General features: G+C 45.8%; 1 protein-coding gene across 2 annotated transcripts in view; it reads left to right on the forward strand.

Annotated features, from left to right (window-relative positions):
• Positions 1 to 27: 27 nt before the first annotated feature.
• The window catches only part of Skp2 (S-phase kinase-associated protein 2), a 38,351-nt gene continuing 18,078 nt past the window's right edge, over positions 28 to 20,300 (forward strand). The window contains exons 1-7 of one of the 2 annotated variants that reach the window (XM_089551213.1): positions 28 to 212; positions 2,286 to 2,583; positions 12,203 to 12,314; positions 14,416 to 14,524; positions 16,865 to 16,979; positions 18,179 to 18,234; positions 19,985 to 20,125. In XM_089551213.1, the coding sequence (XP_089407339.1) occupies positions 169 to 212; positions 2,286 to 2,583; positions 12,203 to 12,314; positions 14,416 to 14,524; positions 16,865 to 16,979; positions 18,179 to 18,234; positions 19,985 to 20,125 (875 nt within the window). In that variant the 5' untranslated portion in view covers positions 28 to 168. The remainder of the gene's footprint in view (positions 213 to 2,285; positions 2,584 to 12,202; positions 12,315 to 14,415; positions 14,525 to 16,864; positions 16,980 to 18,178; positions 18,235 to 19,984; positions 20,126 to 20,300) is intronic. The other variant, XM_089551205.1, reaches the window with a different exon arrangement.

The following is a 20,300-nucleotide window of genomic DNA, read 5'->3' on the forward strand; positions in this document are numbered from 1 at the left end:
AATCGCGTGCTTCGATTCGGTTCAGCGTTGCCAGCATAACCATTTGTCGTTTTCGTTGACCGGGCGGCAGACCGGCGGAGTTGGCAGGTGGAGGTCGGCGTGTGCTTGTCGCTTGCGGTATCGTGGCGGTGGCGGCAAGAATAAATTTCTGAATTAGGCGCGCTGAACATGGATCACAAAGTGGTTCCCTTGGATTACTCCACTAAGGGCAGGTAAGTGGAATTTATGTGCACTAATGTCCGAGGTTGTTGTTGGCTTTATTCCTGCTGGGACGAATCCGTGCTTTGCAGGGCACAGCATTCCTCAGAGCGCACGTTTCAGGTGTGGGCGAGTAATTATTCCAGCGCGAAGCTTTGTACACGTTGTAATTTTTCTTAGGAACGCCCAAATTCGTCGACCGGTGCTCGGACCTTGCGTAAATCGATGCCGAGGGTGCGAGCTGCTACCGTTGGGGTGCGGGACCCATATGCGTTGAACACCGATTATTGCAACCCGTCGTTTTATTTTGTATCTTGCACTGGCAGCCAGATCTCTGCTCAAGACGCTAAATATTTGTCAGGGAGAATTATTCTTGCCTCAACTTGCGTTTTTACGCCGTGTGCTGCCGAATCTGTGCATCGCTTATCACCCGCCAAAACTCCCAAGCGCGCCAATAACGCCGGGCGCCAACTTATCTAAAATTAATTTTTACCGCCAAATGTACGGATTGCACGTAGTGCAGTAAATTAACAATGCATTTATACATCTGTCAAAGCCCAAATTGCCATCCGATGGATGGAGTGCCAATATTGTTAGCCCAAAAGCACTTGGAACACCCGCGCAACATTGGCGCCGTTTGTGCCCAGCTTGACGGAATTTTTCAAATATGATTCTTTCTTTTTCATCTTGGGTGCTTTGTAAAGGGTCAAACAGTGGTCATTTCATGCGCCTGTAGCACTTATTACTGTTTCGCAGTTCTGTCGATAAGCCCAATTTGATTCGGCGTAAAAATTTCAAAATCCGTTCCGGACACGGACGCTGCTTCGATCGTTCCGTGCGCACCTCTGATCAAAGCCCGAACTTCACAATTTTCTGGCCTTCTGTGGCATGCGCTTAATCTTTTTTCTTCGTGTGTTTGTTTCTTGCATCGCTGCCACCATGAGGGCTTCCGTCTGGGAAGAAATAACAGTAATGGTCGTCACTCGAACACACCTACCGCATCGTTCGTGAATGTTGCGTTGCTGGCGCAAGTTTTAATTTGCCGTCGTTTTTAATTAAAAAACGCGCGTCGCAAGCAAACAACTTCTGCTTAGGTCTGTTTTCATCTTTGTATGACAGAATAAACTTTCCCAGAAGGTTGTCTTTGTTTTCATTGTAAGGGCTAGCTGTCCGTTGTGACGTCAGGTTTTGAAGTGCGTTGCACTCTCATGCTCTTTTCTTTTCGCAATGTTTCGTAGGTCATATGTTCTGCAAAGTGCACATGCGTCAGCTTCTGTAGCATCATAGCACAAAGCTGCGCAAATGTAAAGCTGCCAAAAGTACTTTTGAGCGAGCTGCAAGGTATTGTTCTCACAGCTCTCGGACAGGTTTTTAACTGTTAACGGTGCAATGTTTTCCTGGTCGCGCACTTTTCGACTTTGATTTAAGGGCTTATGACATTTAGAAGTGTGTGATGAGAGGCTAGTTGGTAAGGCTTTCTGAAGACATAAAACTACGCAGGAGACAGGACACAGAAAAGATGCAGACAGGACGAACGTAGACTAACTGATTTATTGAACGAAACGACCTTCCTTCAAGAGCAACGCATGCGCGACCAAACTTAACGCCAAAAGCAAAAGTACCCTATCTTATCAACCCAAAAAGTCAAGTTCTTTCTCTTTAAAACAGCGCAAAAGACAAGGACACAGATAGAAAAGACACACACAGTGCTGTGTGTGTCTTTTCTATCTGTGTCCTTGTCTTTTGCGCTGTTTTAAAGAATCATGGTTCACCAACTAGCCTGCACGTCTACCCTTGTAAAGTTCTTTCTGATGCAGGTGAATTGATGCCTCGCCAACACATTTTTCCGCACCGTATCTAGCGATTTGCCAGGCTTGTGACATGTGCCACTATCACTTCTGTCTGTTTTATTTGCCTTTGCTTTTTCGTGGGCCTAACATGCCCCAGATCATTCTCTCTACAAAAGATTGAACTCTAAATAAGATTCAAACAAGGAATGTATGCTGTCTTGTTCAGCATTTTCTCCTGATGTTTCCTGCTTTTCTTTTTAAGTTTTTTTTTTGTTTTGTTTTCTGTATTCAAAACAGCAAGAAGCGCAGCCCACTGCAGGACATCTCAACGAACCAGCCATCCGGCAAGCGCCCCCGACGCAACACCAAGCACCCAGAAACCACAGCAAAGGAGGAGACGAACGTTGAGAACATAATTGTCATAGACGACAGTGATGACAACTCGTCACGTGAAAAGTGGGGCGTTGACGGTCGCGTCCCGAGCGACATCCTCGAGGACATGGGCGTTGCTTACCTGGATGATGAATCTCCGCAAGCTAGCGAGGCCTCTGTAAATCCACCATCACCACCACGAGCATCGCGCAAGTACAACAAGGTACGTGCTTTGTGCAGTTGGCACAACAGCCGACATGTCTGATTGTGCACAATTCTCTGCGATTACCCGGCAGTCCTGAAAGTGGCCTTGTTTATTTGTTTATTGTAATACCCACAGCGCCACAAGTGGCATTACAGTGGCGAGGAATAACACATCATACAAGCGTAAAAAAAAAGGTAACAAAGTGCAGCACATACAATGCAACCATGATGCAATATTAATACAGCCTAAAAACAGCATTCACAGAGATGAAGAGAATAAATCACCTGACGTAATTAATACCACCTCTTCAGAGAGCCGGTTCCAATCTCTTATAGACCTAGGGAAAAAAGCATATTTGTACATCTCTGATTTACAGTTAATTTCCTTAACTCTTAACAGATGGTCACGGCGTAGCGAAAGATAGTTTGGTGAATGGATGTACAGGTCACGGTTTATGCCAGTATTGGAATAGTAAATACTATGAAAAAATTTTAACCTCAAACAGTACCTACGTTTTTCAAGCGTCTTCCATCCCAGCGAGTTTTTTGCACGCGAAACGCTAAAGCTCCTGGTATAGTTGTTAAAGACATATCGGATACCCAAGTTTTGTACCCTCTCAAGTTTATCTATATCCGTTTTATGCCAAGGGTCCCATACAGCATAAACCTGTCACTGCAATGCCACTAATGCATGGCACAATTTTGCTGCCTCTATAAGACACGACATGCAAAAAATACCTTCGTCAACAATACCCAGCCCGTTGGGTTTGTATCTGGGCCATGTTATGTGCTTCATTCTGCCTCATCAGTGTTGGTGACTCAGCTGCTGACCCGAAAGACAAGGGTTCGATCCCGGCCATGGCAGTCGAATTTCGATGGAGGCGAAATTCCAGAGGCCCGTGTGCTGTGCGATGTCAGTGCATGTTAAAGAACCCCAGGTGGCCGAAATTTCCAGAGCCCTTCACTGCGACGTCCCTCATAGCCTCAGTCGCTTTGGGACATTAGACCCCCATAAATCATAAATCAAATGAGTGTTGGTGAGGGGAACCCTCGCCAACACTGATGAACTCTTCATAAACTCTGACACCCAGGTGTGGTACAGAGTCCCACTGCGCGGCTGAGGATAAGACTTTATTAGCTTAATATTTTTTTCCAATGCTGTACTGTCATCAGCTTTACGAAAGGGAACGCACAAGCGCATGGCATCTAGTCTCCTTGCTTGCTTCTAGCGAATGGAGAATTGTGCCTCTCTTCCCACTTTGCTTGGCGGCCGCATATTGCGACAAGTAGGATTCGAGGCTGTCTGCCATGCGCTCGTATGTTCTCTTTCATAAAGGTGACAGCAGTACATGTTCAAGATAAACAAAGAAAAATGATAGGTGTAATGTTAAGAGATCGGAAGCAGCGCAGTGGATGAGGGAACATACGCGGGTTAATGACGTCCTAGTCTAAATCAAGAGGAAGAAATGGGCTTAGGCAGGGCATGTAATACGAAGGCAAGATAACCGCTGGTCCTTGAGGGTAACGGAGTGGATTCCAAGAGAAGGCAAATGTAGCAGGGGACAGCAGAAAGTTAGGTGGGCGGATGAGATTAAGAAGTTTGCGGGGATACAGTGGCCGCAGCTGGCAAAGGACAGGGTTAATTGGAGAGGCCTTTGCCCTGCAGTGGGTGTAGTCAGGCTGATGATGATGAGCTCAGTGCTTTCTTTCGCGATGTTGCTAGGAGTGGTTGTACAGCCCCCACTCCGGTGCCGTTAAAATGAGTGTTTGAAAACAATCGTTGTAAACTGCAGGAGCAACTGTTAGTAGGCTGTGAAAAGTCAAGGCCTTGTAAGGCTGCTTCTTTGTGGCAAGGCAGAGCCAACCCCTGTGAACCCCCTCAGGTTTGGATAGGGGTGTGAAATGTCGTAGCTCAGTAGCACACCGCATGACGAGGGCCAATGTTACAAAGACTGACAGCAAATGGGGAGCGCAGCAGCGCGGTTTGCGCCGTACTGGCTTCATGCTGGCTCCCGTTTGGTTGTTGCTGCCCGTTTGTATGTGCAGTTTGTGCTGTAACTGTGCATAAACGGCTTCGTGGAATGCATGTGGGACTTGTGGATAAACACCCTTGTGGGCACCGACGTGCTACTGGTAGGGTCCAGCTTGACGCTGGTGCCAGTCCAAAGAACGAGGAACCGCTGTGCTTTGTGCTAGTTAGGTTGGTAGCAAGCTCTGGCCTCGTTTTCCTGATCGCTCTGTATGATAGGGACCGGCTTGTAATGCGAAGGCAAGATTACCAATAGTCATTGAGAATAACTGAATGGATTTCAAGAGACGGCAAGCATAGCAGGAGCAGTCAGAATCAGGTGGACGGATCAGGTGATGAGGAGGTGGAGAATCAGGTGGATCAGAGTTGGTGAGGGAACAAACGCGAGTTAACGACATCCTAATCGAAATGAAGAGGAAGGAATGGGCTTGGGCAGGGCATGTAATGTGAAGGAACTATAACAGCTGGTCCTTAAGCGATATCACCAACCTGGTATCTTCAGAATCTTTCTTGTCTGCTGTTTCGGCTCATGTATCGCAGTAGCGTCTCTAGTACACAGTGTATTTCGGTTTCCTTGTTTTTATTCTGTTCACTTAGTCTGTTTGAAGTCGGATGATTTGCCTGTATACTTTTTTTTTTTTGGTTCCCGTTGGTCTTATTGAATTTTGTCCTCGTACTGTAATCGCCCTTTGTTGCTGTTATTTTGTTGTTACCACTTTGTAATTTTTTTTCTTTGTGCACTCCTGCCTTGACCGCCAAAGGGCAGTCGGCAGTATTTATGAAATAAATAAATAAATAAAAAGTAACAGAGTGGATTCCAAGAGAAGACAAGCGTAGCGGGGGCCGGCAGAAAGTTGGGTGGGTGGATGAGATTAGGAAGTTTTCGGGAATACGGTGGCCGCAGCTGTCACAGGACAGGGTTAATCGGAGAGACATGGGAGAGGCCTTTGCCCGGCAGTGGGCGTAGTCAGGCTGATGTTTCGTTCATGGGAGAGAACAGAGCGATACACAACGCGCATTTAGAGTGGGATGCAACTGAAGTGCTAAGTGCCCCTCAGTCGAACCCGTGGTCGTGACGTCAAGTGCAATGCCCTGCACTGCCTGCTAACCATCTGCAAATGCCATGCTAGCGGGTGCTGCAGTGTCATGCCAATAAGTTGGTGCCATTGGTTAGAAGTATGGTTTAGCAAAACGTTCAGTTGGGCGAGTTGGTAGATATTCATGATGTGAACAGCGCGAACTACAAGGTCAAGAAAAGAAGGGACACAGGACGAGCGCTGACTCGCAACTAAAAGGTTTATTCACTGAAACCTTCTTATATGAAGAAACAATCAAAGGGAAGAAACAACACAAAAAACTAAACCATGAAACGCAACATTCGTCAGGTGCTCCCGAGAAAATTCATCTCCCTATCGCAAAAGAAAACAGATGGTTTGCTGACGCAATTCAGTTGATCCCCTGCGATGTGAAAAGCCTCGACAACTTCTCGTGTCGTCTGATCACTGTGGGTGTATAGTACACGTGTTTGATTGAATAATGCGGTGCATTTTTTCTTTTTCTTTTTCATGACTTTACATTCTAGACAATGTTTGACCAAATGTGCAGGGGATCAACTGAATTGCGTCAGCAAACCATCTGTTTTCCTTTGCGATAGGGAGATGAATTTTCTCGGGAGCACCTGACGAATGTTGCGTTTCATGGTTTTTAGTTTTTTGTGTTGTTTCTTCCCTTTGATTGTTTCTTCATATAAGAAGGTTTCAGTGAATAAACCTTTTAGTTGCGAGTCAGCGCTCGTCCTGTGTCCCTTCTTTTCTTGTCCCTTGTAGTTCGCGCTGTTCACATCATGGATTGGTTAGAAGGCCTCATTTGAGGGGCACTTTCCGTGTTGTTCTTGAGTTCTATCCACCTGTAGTTTACCATTCTGGCCATTCGTGTGGGTAAGCCAGCTACAGTCGTCTGTTGGCTTTTCAACATCTTTTTCTAACAATACTCTTCACAAATGCTTGTTCAAAAATAAACCTCTGAGCAACAGGCTTAGTAAAGAACAGCATCACAGGTCTCATTGTGCTCGTGCTGCTCTGTAGCTGCATGGAGAGGCTTTTTTCTGCTGTAATGTAATGGTGCACATCGTTCATTATGGCATAGTGAGATAGCAGGCAACTAACTGGCTCAGTATGGAGACATGTGCAGTGTGGGGCCTCCTAGAATCTCACATGGGGGATAGTAAACTTCAGTTCATAAAAAGAAATCTGTGGCTTAGCTTGGTTAAGCCCGGTAATTGCGAAAGCAATATCCGTACCTACGCCATGGTACAGCTCGTAGTGTAGCGTGTGGTGGTGCTTGTGGTTAGACTTGTGGTGATGCATCGGTTATACAATGCAATCCAATTGAATCCAATGCAATCCAAACCAATCCACTCGAATCCACTCCTATCCAATCCAATGTAATCTAATCCAATGTAATGCAATCAAGGTCAAATGAAGGTCAATGGTGGCCACCGGTCGTGGCACGATGGTGGTCACCGGCTGCAGCACGCAACGGCGTGAAAGTGCTAGTATTGCTTTCGCAATAAAAGGTACTGCTATGGGCTAAGTGGTTGGACGTGACAGATAGGAACAGTGCAGACACAGGACGATGAAGATGAACGACACAGGCACCGTGTGACTACGCTGAGCCTTTGTCGTTCATCTTCACCAGATAAACCAAACCATCATCGTCCTGTATCCGCGCTGTCCCTTTCAGTTCTCAAGTTCCAGCATTTCCTAGTGATCAAATAAATTTATTTTGGTTATACGTTGGAATTTACGGGAAGCTCTGGATTTCTTCCCTTTGTGCTCTGGCGTTTTCGTCAAGCTTGTCATACCTCTTGGTTTTCGGGCTCTGCTTATAATGTGAATCACGGAGGCATGCCAAGGATCCCAGCATTGTTGGTTCTTAATAAGAGAGCAATTATACTCATTGGCATTCACCCGAAACATTTGACCAACATTGTTGGTCCTTGAGGGGAGCTAGGGAGTTTTACGCTGTCCTTTCTTCTAGTCTAGCATGGACTAGTCGTTCTTCTAGTCTAGTAGGGCTTACTCTGAGATGCGTTCTGAAAGCCCGATGTGATGGAACTAAAATTTATATTCTTCTCGCGCCCATGGAAATCGGCAACTTGTAAGAGGAGGTTCAGAGGTGTCAGAACTGCCAATGTGTGATGCAGAACTAAACGCGTTGGACATGTAAGCCACTGGTGAACACATTTATGGGCACCATAATGCAACTGTATGAGTGACATCAAATACAGCGTGGCAGAGTTCCTTTGGGCATGACAAGAGGACAGTAACTGTCCCCTTGCATACCTCATGTGCTTGCTAGTAGTTTCGGCAACAAGGTAGACTGGTATCTCCTGGTTATTTATTGTGTTTGATTTGTCATTTCAGTGAGTTTTGCCACTGCTGGTGTCAAGTCATGTTTGCCGTAGCTAGTCGCGTGCAGCATCCAGTGCGATTGGTCCACGTGCAATTGCGATTGGTCCATCCAATGCGATTGGCCCACAGCTGCAGTTCTCACATGCGTATCACAATGTCAACACACACACAGGGTGTTTGTGCATAGCATACCACAGTCATTTACATGAGCATATTAGCAGTCGTGGCTGAATTTATGACCAAGTTCAATGAGGCCGGTGTGTTTTAAGAATACAGGGTGATTCAAAATCAAGGGACAAGGTAAAAATCAACGGTTTGGAAACACACTAACGCAATGCAGTACTCACACAAATGCACAACAAAAGGGTTGTAGTTTTTTTAAAGGGAAACTGCATAGGTTTTAGAAATCAATAAGCTTAAGAGGGTCGAATGTGTAAAACTTGCAGGTAAAGCATACGAAGTCTTTTTGGGCTAGCACTTGAAATAGTGAAGTAATCGCCGATTAAAATCTGGACGCCCTTCAAGCTTCTCCACAGCGCCAAGTGGGGGGAAGGTATCGGTACGTTTCCGACGCACAAACGCCTGCTTTGAAGAAAAAAAAACCAGCGCCACCGAAGGCGAACCCTGCCAAGAGTTGTTTAGCAGTGTGTAACGCGTCAGGTCACGATGTGGCTGACAACCACGGTAATTTGAAATCATACCTTCCGTGACGTCACGCCAAATTTTCCTGCACTCCTCCGGTGCATTGTGGAGAAGCACAAATTTCAATCGTCGATTACGTCACTATTTTGATTGTCAGTGCAAAAACACTTGGCATGCTTTACCTACAGCCTACATAGATTCAAATCCTTGAACATCGCGAAATTTTCAAAAAAGTGCTGCAGTTGACCTTTAATAACCAAAAACTTGGTTGCCGAAATGGTTACCTTTGCCACTGAAATGTGGCGCTTCAGTTGTGTCAGTAGTTTGCGCAGTAGCGCTAAGTGCTGCCTGTCAATGACAAATAGGGTACGGTCAAAGCTTGTTGATTTGACCCCCCCCCCCCCCCCCCCCCATTAATTCGGAAATCCGGATAATTCAGACAGCCGGTGCTGTCCTTGCTAATGCCCCCCCTGTAAGTCTACGGTGTCGGACGCTCGCTGATTCGGACGCTACACATCCCGCACCGGTTAATCCGAACAGCTTCCAGAGGAGACGCCATGTCCAAGTACGATTGGCATGGCAAGTGATTGTGAAAAAAGCCCTACTCAAATCTGAGTTAAATGCTGCAGAGCTGCCCACGCACCTCCGATGTGACATTGTGACATGACTCTGCAACATTGCCCGCTCATAGTCTTCTACGTGGCACTGATCCAGTGGTTCTGACCTGAGCAAAATTTTCTTGTGCTGATTGTACGTCCAAGAAGCGGGGCGACAATATCCCTTGGCACTGCCTGCTTACTGTCATCCTCTACGTAGCGCAAATCCGTGCTTTCACACTGATTTGAATTTAGAAAACATTCTCTGTCATATTTTCTTTCCGGTCCCTTGAAGGTAAAATTAACAACCTTTTAACTAATAAAAACTTTTCTGAAAAAAATTTCTTCTTTCGAATTTCTGTGAAGAACCATGTCATGCTAGTGTCTCTACTTTTCGCGTTATTGATTTATTTTTTTTGTATGGTTTTTCCGATCACCCTACAACACTAGAGCAGGAATGCTCCTCGCGTACTTGGGAAATTAAAGGCCTGAACTCGTATTTTTACCGCTGGAACTCGATCTACACGTTCCGCGCATTCTTAAAAACTTCAAATTATTGCCCTGTGCGGCCGATTTCCCTGATTTAAATCAGATTAAACGCCAGGCTCCTACTTTTTTTTTTTTTAATTCCCCGCAGACTGTGGGAAGAGTCGACCGACCTTTCACCCAGTCCCATGGCAGCTTGCCGCTCTGCCATCGGCGGAGTGATACGTAGTGGCCGGCGAAAGCAAGGAGTCCACGTGTATTTTTATTTCCGTGGGCCTAATTGCAGCTATGTAGTCTCTGACTGGATCTATTTATTCACGGAAACCTAAAAAACAAAATAAAAGTGAAAGCAAGGCTGCCACGCGACTGCCTGGAAGGCACTGGAAGGCAGGTAAAAAGAAACTGAAGCTTGCGGAGTGCATTAAGCGTCCTCTAGTGAGAAGGACTCGGAATGTTCGTGAACATTCACTTACTCCCCTTTTCGCCAAAACTAACAGTTTTAAATACAGTTTTTTCCCTAGAACAGTGCAAGACTGGAATTCGTTACCAGAATCTGTTTTTTCCTCACAAAATTTTTCTGATGCGTTAAATCGTCTACTTACCTGCTAATATTGATTATATGTATGTTTTGTATCCGTGTGCTGCTGATATTGTATAAGTTTCTTCTTTTGGTATCCGTGCGCTGCTAACATTGTATAAGTTTATTCTTTTGGCTTCCGTGTGCTGCTAATATTGAATAACTTTATTCTTTTGGTTATGTAACATTGTATGTTCACTCCTGCTTGGGCCAAGCAGTGGCCTGCAGTATTATGAAATAAATAAATAACTCCACGCGTCGGTCGACTCCTCCCTCCGTGTGCGAGGAATTAGAAAAAAAAAAGGCGGGAGACTGACGTTAATCTGACTTAATTAGGGAAATCGGCCGCACAGGGCAATAATTCGCAGTTTCTAAGAATGCTGGGAATGTCTAGATTGAGTTCCTGTGGCAAAAGGATGAGTCCAGATTCCTCTTCACTGCACCTTTAACAAAATTCAGGGGGTACTTTGACTGTCGAAAGTGCGTAGAGGTGAAAGCGTTTTCCACACCACTTTGCCTATGTGACACTGGATGACGTCACACATGATTGATGACGGAGTAATGACAAATTACTAATTAATGACCAAAATACTAATTAACTGCTCATTAATGACACTTAAGCTTCGCCTTTAGGAGTAGAACGCGACTGCGTGTTGTAGTGCTGCCAGGGAGTCCACAGAACGCCACCACCCGTTCGGCGCGATGCCTTGCCCTTTGAACGCAAGGCTTTTTGAGGAAAGGAAATGGCGCTGCGATTTTTGAGGAAAGGAAATGGCGCTGCGATTCCTTGTCATCTCGGTGGACACCTGAACCGCACTGTAGAGGAAGGGAGGCAGTGGGAGTGAAAGAAGAAAGAGAGGGGCCGTAATGAAGAAAATTAAAATTGTATTTGAGGAAGGGAAATTACGCAGTAAGTGTCTCGCTTATCTCTATGAACACCCGTCAAAACGCAGACACATCTGCCGGCAGCCACGGCTGCTAAGGACAGTATGAGGCATTGAAGGCTTTCGCCTTAAAGGGACACTGAGGAGAGCACTATTAATATTTTTTTTATAGTAAAATCCGATAGTTCGACATGTCATGGCTTTGTTGCCACTTGGCCGGCAGCGAAAGATGCATTTATTTCTAAGAAATTTGGATTCGAAGTTGAAGAAGTTTTTCCCGCCGCTCTTATTCAAACTTGGGATTCTCCTGTGACGACACAGGACTAAGTGACGTGAAACATGACGTACCGCAGACTCCGTGATTTCTGCGGCCTAGCAGTGCGGCCTGGCAGCAGCCGAAAAGAAAGCTACCGCCGGCCGCACGTTGAAGGGGTCTATCGGCTATTGCGGCCGTCGCTACAGTCGCTTCGATTACGTTTGCACTGGCGTTTTGCCAGCGTTACGATGGATCTCGTTCTCGAAGTCGTCAACGAAGTTCTCTCAAATAGACGCCTTTAGCATACCGTGTACCTTGTCACCGCTAGCGGAATACCGGGAGCCCGCCTACCGCCGGAAAACAGGCGCTGATTGGTCCCGATGCTTCAGGAGCGCGTAGCTGCGGGGCACGTGGCGCCATCTGGCGACGTCAAGGAGATTTGCGCATGCATTTGCTGCGCCCCAGTGATTCGTGGCTTCTCGTGTCCTAGTGTTGCTAGAACTATTGGTTCTAGCAACACTGTTTTGTCCTATGACATCATGAAGCTTGTACTTGCGAGTTTGGCCTGTTGCGGCGACACCTGCATTCTGGTTCTTGCTAGTTTCTACGTTACAAGAGCGTTGCTGTCGGTATGAGTGGCGTTTTTGTAATCAGGAGCTGGTATTCTGTCGATACAAGCCAACTTCAATTTCTCCTCAGTGTCCCTTTAATACCTTGCGAGGCTCTTCACACTCACCCAGTTGTTCCCGTTTCAGGGACAGAAGCGGGATGTGCCACCTGTGCTGTCGAGCACGCCACCATCGAGGACAGGTGCGGATGACTTCACACTGCACAAGCGCACCAAGCAGGAAAATAGCGGCGGTAAAGGTGGGTGAAAAACACTGTCTCTGCTTGTTCAGTGAAACCCACTGTCGCAACTGAAGACAACTTTTCAGTTCATCTCTGGGCAGTTCAAGTGTTTTGTCTGGTCGTCGCAGCTTGTTTGCTTTGAAACTTGATTCAGGTCCTCAGCCTTTGAGCACTGGGCATTGCATGAATATACGCCCAAGATGTGCAAGTTGTTACCATATATTGCCGCGCATAGGTCGACTTTTTTTTTTTTTAAATGTCCTTCCAATGTTGAGGGGTTGACTTATACCTGTGCCACACGCGCACAAGAAATGGCTGTAAATTCTTAAGGCCTTAAGTTTGTTAATGCCATTATTTTCGGAGCTGGTGCTACACGTCCACTTTTAATGCCATTATCGAAAGTGACGATGACGATAACGCTTGCAAGGTAGTCAAAAGTTTCATCTTAATATAAACATTCCTAATGAGCAGAATATATCGGGAATGTTGTTCAGATGTAACGTAAAAACGATTTTCCAGAAAATACGGCTGTTCCTGCTTTACAAGTCGAAAAAGTAGCCATAAACTCGCATGTCAGCACATAAGTCGAGAGTACCAGTCAATAAGGCTGGTTAAAATGGCACTCTTCGCATCGAAAATGCGGTTTAGGTGCCTCATCTGGCTGAAAGTTAAGAATTAACCATTTTATAGTGGGCTAGGAATTTGTAACTGACAAAGCTGCATGCTTTTCTGCGTGTGGAATGGAAACGAGAGTACACATTGCACGGGCGAATGAGTTGTGGCGAACTCTGTAGGTCGCGAATGGCAGTAAGGCTAATGCCATTAAATATATGCGTGTGGCACCGCACAAATGCCATTAAAACTTAAGGCAGTAAGCACTTAATGGCATTAAATCTGTCCGTGTGGCACGGGTATTATAGTCGGAGTCGACGTATATGCAGGGTCAAAAGTAATTTCGACCGAGTTGCGGATAATATCGCACCCCGTGCGCTCGTAATTCCATAATAGTTGTCGGACACGGTGTGAAACTGGATCTGCTTAGAAAAACTTGAATTTGATTGAGATATGCACCAAAGGTTTGTTTTAATACGATAGCAACTTATTATCGACAAACCATGGGCGTTCCACGGAAAAACGTCCAAAGGCGCAATGGGTCAGCGATGCCTGGTATGGACTACCAACAGACATGGTCTCTGCGCGTTTTCTACGTGCGGCATCTCAGCACAGCTTTCGACAACCAGCGGCAGCAGTGGCTCATAAGATGATGATCGCGACTGTGTCCTCACAAGCGAGGAGGAGTCAGAGATGTCTCGGGAAGGAATAAATGTTTCATTATGACTCGGCCTTCTGAAAAACTTTTTGGGCGAGCTAGGACCGCAGGGTGCAGCAGTGTCGACCTAAATTCGGAGTCTAACTTTTTCTTGCCCAAAGGGGATCGCGAGTTGGGGGGTCAACTTATAATCAGAGTCGATTTATAATTGGCAATATACGGTATGTCTTTCGCACTGGCGACCGTTATATGACTTGAGCACTGCAAACATGGAAAAACTTGCCAGCATGACAAAAAAAAAAAAAAACTTCGTACGGGTTGTCAAGCCTGGTATCCTTCTCTTTATATGAGCGGGGTTGCTTAGGTGTTGGTATGAGGCCTTTTTTTCAGTTGCTCTCTGAACGAGTGAATTGCATAACTCCCGACTGAACACGTTGTTAAGCCAGGCAGATTGCATATGTCTTGGTTTTTTACCACACTTCATGAAGTGTGGTAAAAGCAGCGTATGCATGCTATGCTGCTATGATTAAAGTATTGCTTCAAATCGCAGCCTATTTCACAAAACTTGTGCTGTTTTCATTGCCTCTAGTATTTTTGTTTAACTAGTTACAAGGAATTTGATTGTGCTCGTTCGAGGACAAACCTGTGACTTGTTCTTATGGACAGCCGGCTTTTCGAAGCACACTTTCGGACCTCAGATGTAGTGGGGACTATAGACAACAGATCGAAATGACCAGTATAATCACGGTTAACTCAGTCGAACCAAGCTCAAAGAGCATCGCTGTGTCATCAGTCTTACACAAGAGTGTAATCTACCCTACAATTTTTTTTGCCCTGTGGTGCTTGTAGACCCGTTCATGGATTTGTCGGACGAGACCATTCTGGAAGTATTCAAGTGGCTACCCAAGCACGTGCTCATCAACTGTGGCCGGGTCTGCCGCCGATGGATGGGGCTAGCGTGAGTACCGCGTCGGAGTGAACCCTCCCCGCAGAGTGCTCTCACAAGTTGTAGAAGTTGCACGATCGTTTTTGGTTGAAAAGCGACAGTTGGAAATGGTCGGTTTGTTCGAAAAGCAAAGGTTGCTGGATGTCGCGCGGCGGCTCAATTTTCCAGCCTTGCGATTCGAACAGCCAAGATACTAACCCAATCAGTGACGCCTTAGAAGTGACACGGAGCTTTTTGTACATACTACAGCTTCCCATTGCTAGAAATGTTAGCACCGGCAACTCTTATACCCCTGTCAAGCGGGCAAGTTAAGTGCACTTACGGAGAGTGTCACTCGCTGTAAGTACACTTTGCCACATCTAAATGACGCAAGTGGAGTGCCACTCGCGGAAGAGTGCACTCCGCTAGGAATGCGTTCATGGACCACACTTTGCTGGCCCGAGTGCGTAGTCTCGCCAGCAGCGACTTCAAAGGCAAAATATGTATAGTGCGTAAAAAGTACTTACCACTTTATTTTACACGCTATAGCACTGTTTTCAGAAAAAAATTCGTTCGTTATAGCTACAAGCGAAGCAACACAACAAGGAAACGTTATCAGATGCAACATCGCTGCCCGTCGCCATCTTGTTTGTTGCCAGAATTCTGGATAGTCTTGGCTGGTCTTGGCTTTTCTTCCATTTCTATTTTTTTTCATCGTTAAAAACTGCTTGACCTCGTTTTATTTGCGTTATAACGCTAAGCAATCAATTATTATGAGTGCTTTTTCTTTTCCATTGACCTCTTCAGAAATTCCGCTAATTTTCTGTCGCCATTTTTTTTTTTAATACGAGTGCACTTCGCTTTCCCGTTTAGCACCGCGTAGCCCAAAGTATCACTCGACATGCCGAAGCGTACTCCCCGTAAGTGCACTTAACTTGTGCGCTTGACAAGGGTATTATTCCAAACTAGACCATTTGGGAAAGCAAGCTATGGGCCATGCTTTCTAGTGTGAACATCAGTACTGCTGACCTTCACCTTGGTCAGTCGCCGCGGTGGCTCAGTGGTTATGGTGCTCGGCTGCTGACCCGAAAGACATGGCTTCGATCCTGGCCACACCGGTTGAATTTCTTTGGAGGCCAAATTCTAGAGGCCCGTGTACTGTGCGATGTCAGTGCACGTTGAAGATCCCCAGGTGGTCGAAATTTCCGGAGCCCTCCACTACGGTGTCTCTCATAGCCTCACTCGCTTTGGGACGTTAAACCCCATAAACTAAACCAAACCAATCTCCTTGGTCGCTAATTGCAGCTGGTCACTTGTCCTTTGCAAACGGCGAATGTAAGTGTGCCTTTAACCAACAGGTGGCACCTTAATGTTCTAGCTAAGGCCTGAAGATCACAGGGATTTCAGCGGCTGACTGCGTTGTTTGCAACACCTTGGAAGGAAGCCGTGGATTGTACATGCCAGCACAGCTCGCAGTGGAGACAAAGCCACCAAGATACCATAGCATAGAAGGAATGCCTTTGAGGACTGCTATTAAAGGGGCTGCGAAACACTGCTTGGGGGGATACCGGCTATACTTCAGGCGGATTCTTTATGTCACACAGATGCTGACTTAAAAAGAATTACAGGAATCGATGCACAGGAACGGGAGTTATTCAATGAAGAAATTTCAAAATACAAGCAAACAAAACGCTGCCCTCTACTCAATTTTGGCGGGGCTGCCCACTCCTATTTCGCTCCCCCTATGACAGCACCTGGCGCAACCAATCAAAACAGCCAGCCAGAGCACGTGGCGGAAGTTTGCACTCCATGGTTGCCTGCTCTCTGTAACTCGTTCTTGCTGAGACTGGCAGCGTCGTTTTCATGCCAGAGCCCCTGGTGGTGTATTTTTATTTTACTTGCTTTGCAGGGCTTTTATCTAAGACGAACAAGTTGTTTTTGTTGATCTAATATAAAACACCAACAGGTGACAAAATGTCTCTATTTATTCACACAATTTGCAGTATATTTACTGTTTGTCCAATCATCAAGCTCGCGCCAGGTGATGTCATATCCGCTGCTAAAACCCGCCACTGTGTGGGGACACCATCAGAGCCATGAATTTGTTTTTGGGAGCACATTAAAATATTAAAAAACGGAATATACGTGGTATTACCGACGCTAATAGCACCATTGTAACTCACTGTATGCGATCAACAGGCAAAACAGTCAACTAATTTTGTGTTTCTGGGCCCCTTTAACGCAGCCATTCTAAACTTATGGTACAATTTATCACTATTGGGAGCATGCGAGAGCAGAGACAAATGTGATGTCTTGTAGCTGGGGTACAGTGTCACCTGGGTTTCTACCCATGCCCTGTCTCTCGGAACGCAGGTTTGACGAGAGCCTCTGGCGGCGGCTCGACCTCGGCAAGAAACACTTGGGCCCTGGTGTGCTCGGAAACGTGCTCAGACGAGGAGTGACTGTCCTCAGGCTATCCACGGCTGATGTGAGTGCTGCTGTGTCATGTGTTTGGGAGCACGCTTGTGGATTCGCTGAGCAGAAATGATACGTATTAGGAATGACTACTCTTGGGTTGCTTTGACTTTGCACAGCGGCTTCCGCGCTGCATTCGCAATTTTTCACCCACAAAAGACCGCTGTGCCCCTTAACTGGTTTGAACTGGTTAACAGATAACTAGTTTGAACTAATCAAGGGAGATTCCCATGTAAAGGAGGCCCAGATCTTTGTGCTGGCCAATGGCAGACAGGAGGACTGCCTGGGACAAAACTGATGCCAGCTGTAAATTACTTCTGGGGCTATTTAGGCTATTTAGGCTATTTAGGAGTTGTTTAGGACTGCCAGATTCAAGAGCATGGAGTTGTTAAAGCTGCAAGCAAACTCTTCTTTTTTGCCGCGGGAACTCGATCTAACATGTTCCAAGCATTCATAGAAACTTCAACTTATTGCCCTGTGTGGCTGATTTCTTTAATTAAATCGAATTAACGTCCGGCTCCCGCCTTTATCTTTTGAATTCTCCTCGTACGGTGGGCGGAGTTGACCAACGCGCGGAGTGCCTTTCAGCCAGCTCCATGGAGGCTTTGCTTTCGCTTTATTTTGTTTTTTAGGTTTCCGTGAATAAATAGTTTCATTTGCAGATAATATAGCCACAAAATAAGCCCGCAGAAATAAAAATACGTGCGGACTATTTGATTCTACGGATTACTACGTATTACTCCGCCGATGGCAGAGCGGCAAGCCACCATGGGACTGGGTGAAAGGCACTCCACGCGTTGGTCGACTCCGCCCACCGTACGGGGAGAATTAAAAAAATAAAGGCAGGAACCGGACGCTAATTCGATTTAATTAGCGAAATCTGTCACACAGGGCAATAAGTCTACGTTTCTAAGAATGCTCGGAACCTGTAGATCGAGTTCCTGCAGCAAAAAAGACGAGTTCAGATTCCTCTTCAGTGCACCTTTAAGAGTTTAGAGTACAGGACAAGCAATGCCTGACTGAGCATTCTCAGGATCTGCAGTATGACATCAATGAGATTATGTTTGCTTTACATGGTGTCAGCCTCGCTGTCAGCAGACTTGAGCAGTGATAGCTAAATGCGGTGTGGTTTTCCGAAGTTGTGCTTCAGGTTTGTTGCGAAACTAGAAATGATAGGAATTAAACTGACTTGATCGTATGTGGTGCTTTCAGGTCAAAACTCCAGTCTTCACTGATACACCACTGATGTCCTGCCCAGCCGATAAAAGGTAATGCTGGCAACTCTGATGTTTCTTTTGCACTCCGATCAGGATGCACTTTCTCTAACGTGTTCCTTGCATGAAATGCACCCGAAGGTTTGTTTAGTTAAGCAAACAGGTCAGTGTTTTCAGGGCAAAGTGGAAGGTTTGGCGAGTGGATTTGACTTTATCAGAACCTCTTTACACTGTTCCAATAATGTTTTTAGGCCATCTCTCTTAGCAGTACCCTGACTTTTGTATGATGCGGCATGGCTTTGCTGTGGCATTTGTATACTTTGCCACATCTCTGCTGCCATGTTCTATCAAATGCGAGGTGTTCGAAGCATTCAGTGGTACGCTTGATAATCATTTCATCTTAGTATTGGTTATGGCAGTACAGTCGTGCCTCGTTAATATGAGCACTTTGGTTCCCAAGCAAAGCTGCCGTAAAGCTAGTCTCCAGCAATAACGAATCACTACAGAGAAAAAAAAGTTAAAAAAAAAACATTGTGATTAAGTTCTGATTCTATGCTCAGTGGTGGTTAGTGTTTTGAAATGCACTTAATTTTGCTCGCTACGAGCCCGTTTTTCCGGTCGCTGTTATGCGTGAAATAATGTGCTACAACTTGATGCGAGTAGTTTTCTATGATAAACAGGCTGCAGTTACAAAAATTATTGTGGGACCATAAAAAGAATGAAAAATAAAGTGTCCCTGCCCGTGCCACTAAGTATAACTGGCTAGCCTGCAATTACAGTGAGAGCATCCTTAAAAGTCCCACATGCTGGCAATGGGGAACAGTGCGTGGTTTGCACTTTTTTTTGTGCGTTTGAAGGCAGACTAAACGTGCCAGTGCTCTGTTCTTGTCAACTATAAGAAAGAGTGTGCCCACGAATGGGGGTCGCTGTTGTGCCCGGGCTCAGCATTTCTCCGAATAGTGGTGAGAGCCACGTTGTGAGCTTCCCAGGCCTTGTTGTTCCTTGTGAGAGGGTGGTCTCTCCTCTCTGCCCCACCTTTTTTTTTTTTTTTTTTTTTGGTACCTGCATCACCTTTCAGCATTATAGCAGGGGGGCATTTTCATATTCAAAAAACAAGAAATCATGCACTTAACGCGTGAAAAAAGGCATCTTTAGGTAGAACATTAACAATATGTGGCGGCAAAGCATTCCATTCGCGAACTGTTCGCAGAAAAAACGAATAACGGAGTACGTCACCTTTAAAAGGAAATTCATGAAGCTTTAAATTGTGGTCTCTTCGCTTCGAGACAGGCGGCTTCAAATACTTTGATCCGTCTATGCCAGTCTTGGAATAGAAAATGTTATGCAAAAATTTTAATCTCAGATTTCTTCTTCGAGATTTAAGTTCTGGCCACTGAAGGTTCCTTTTGCTTTCCGAGATACTGAGTGTCCTGGAATAGTTTCCAAGTACAAAGCGGACTGCCCTATTTTGAATTTTTTCCAATTTGTCAATAATTTCTTGTGTGTGCGGGTCCCAGCACACTGATGCATATTCGAGTACCGTGCGGACGCGAGTAAAATATAGCTGTTCTTTGAGATGCTGTGGAAGGTGGCTGAAATTTCTTCTCAACAAACCTAATATACCAGCAGCTTTCTTTACGACGTAATTAACATGCTTTGACCACCTCAGGTCAGCAGTGAGATAAACGCCTAAGTATTTAAAATTCTGTTCTTTTTTCAAGGCCGCATGGTTTATAGTGTGAGCCCAGAGTGGGACTACTAGCCGTGGCTTTCGTTTTGTTCGTGACCCCGGCCTCTGTCGCAGCTCGGTGGTGTGTAAGCTGCAGTACCTGGACCTCAGCATGGCCAGCATCAGCAAGGCTGCCCTGTGTCAGCTGTTCGCTCAGTGCACCCAGCTCAAGAAGCTCAGCCTCGAGCAGTGCCACCTGGACGACCAGATCTGCAGGTAGCCACCGGTGGGCTCTGCACTGCTTTGGGCTCCCTTTTTCCTTTTCTTTTCTTTTTATTTCTCGCATTTTAGTGCTTAAAAATTGCAGTGGTCTGTAGCATGGAAACTTCTGTTCAGTCATAGTGAAACTGCAGTTGAATAGTTTAAGCGGGGAAGAGGTTCTTGTAAATAA

Source organism: Amblyomma mixtum, chromosome 1 (genome assembly GCF_055824585.1).
Source record: "Amblyomma mixtum isolate Tamu chromosome 1, ASM5582458v1, whole genome shotgun sequence".
NCBI classification, from domain to species: domain Eukaryota; kingdom Metazoa; phylum Arthropoda; class Arachnida; order Ixodida; family Ixodidae; genus Amblyomma; species Amblyomma mixtum.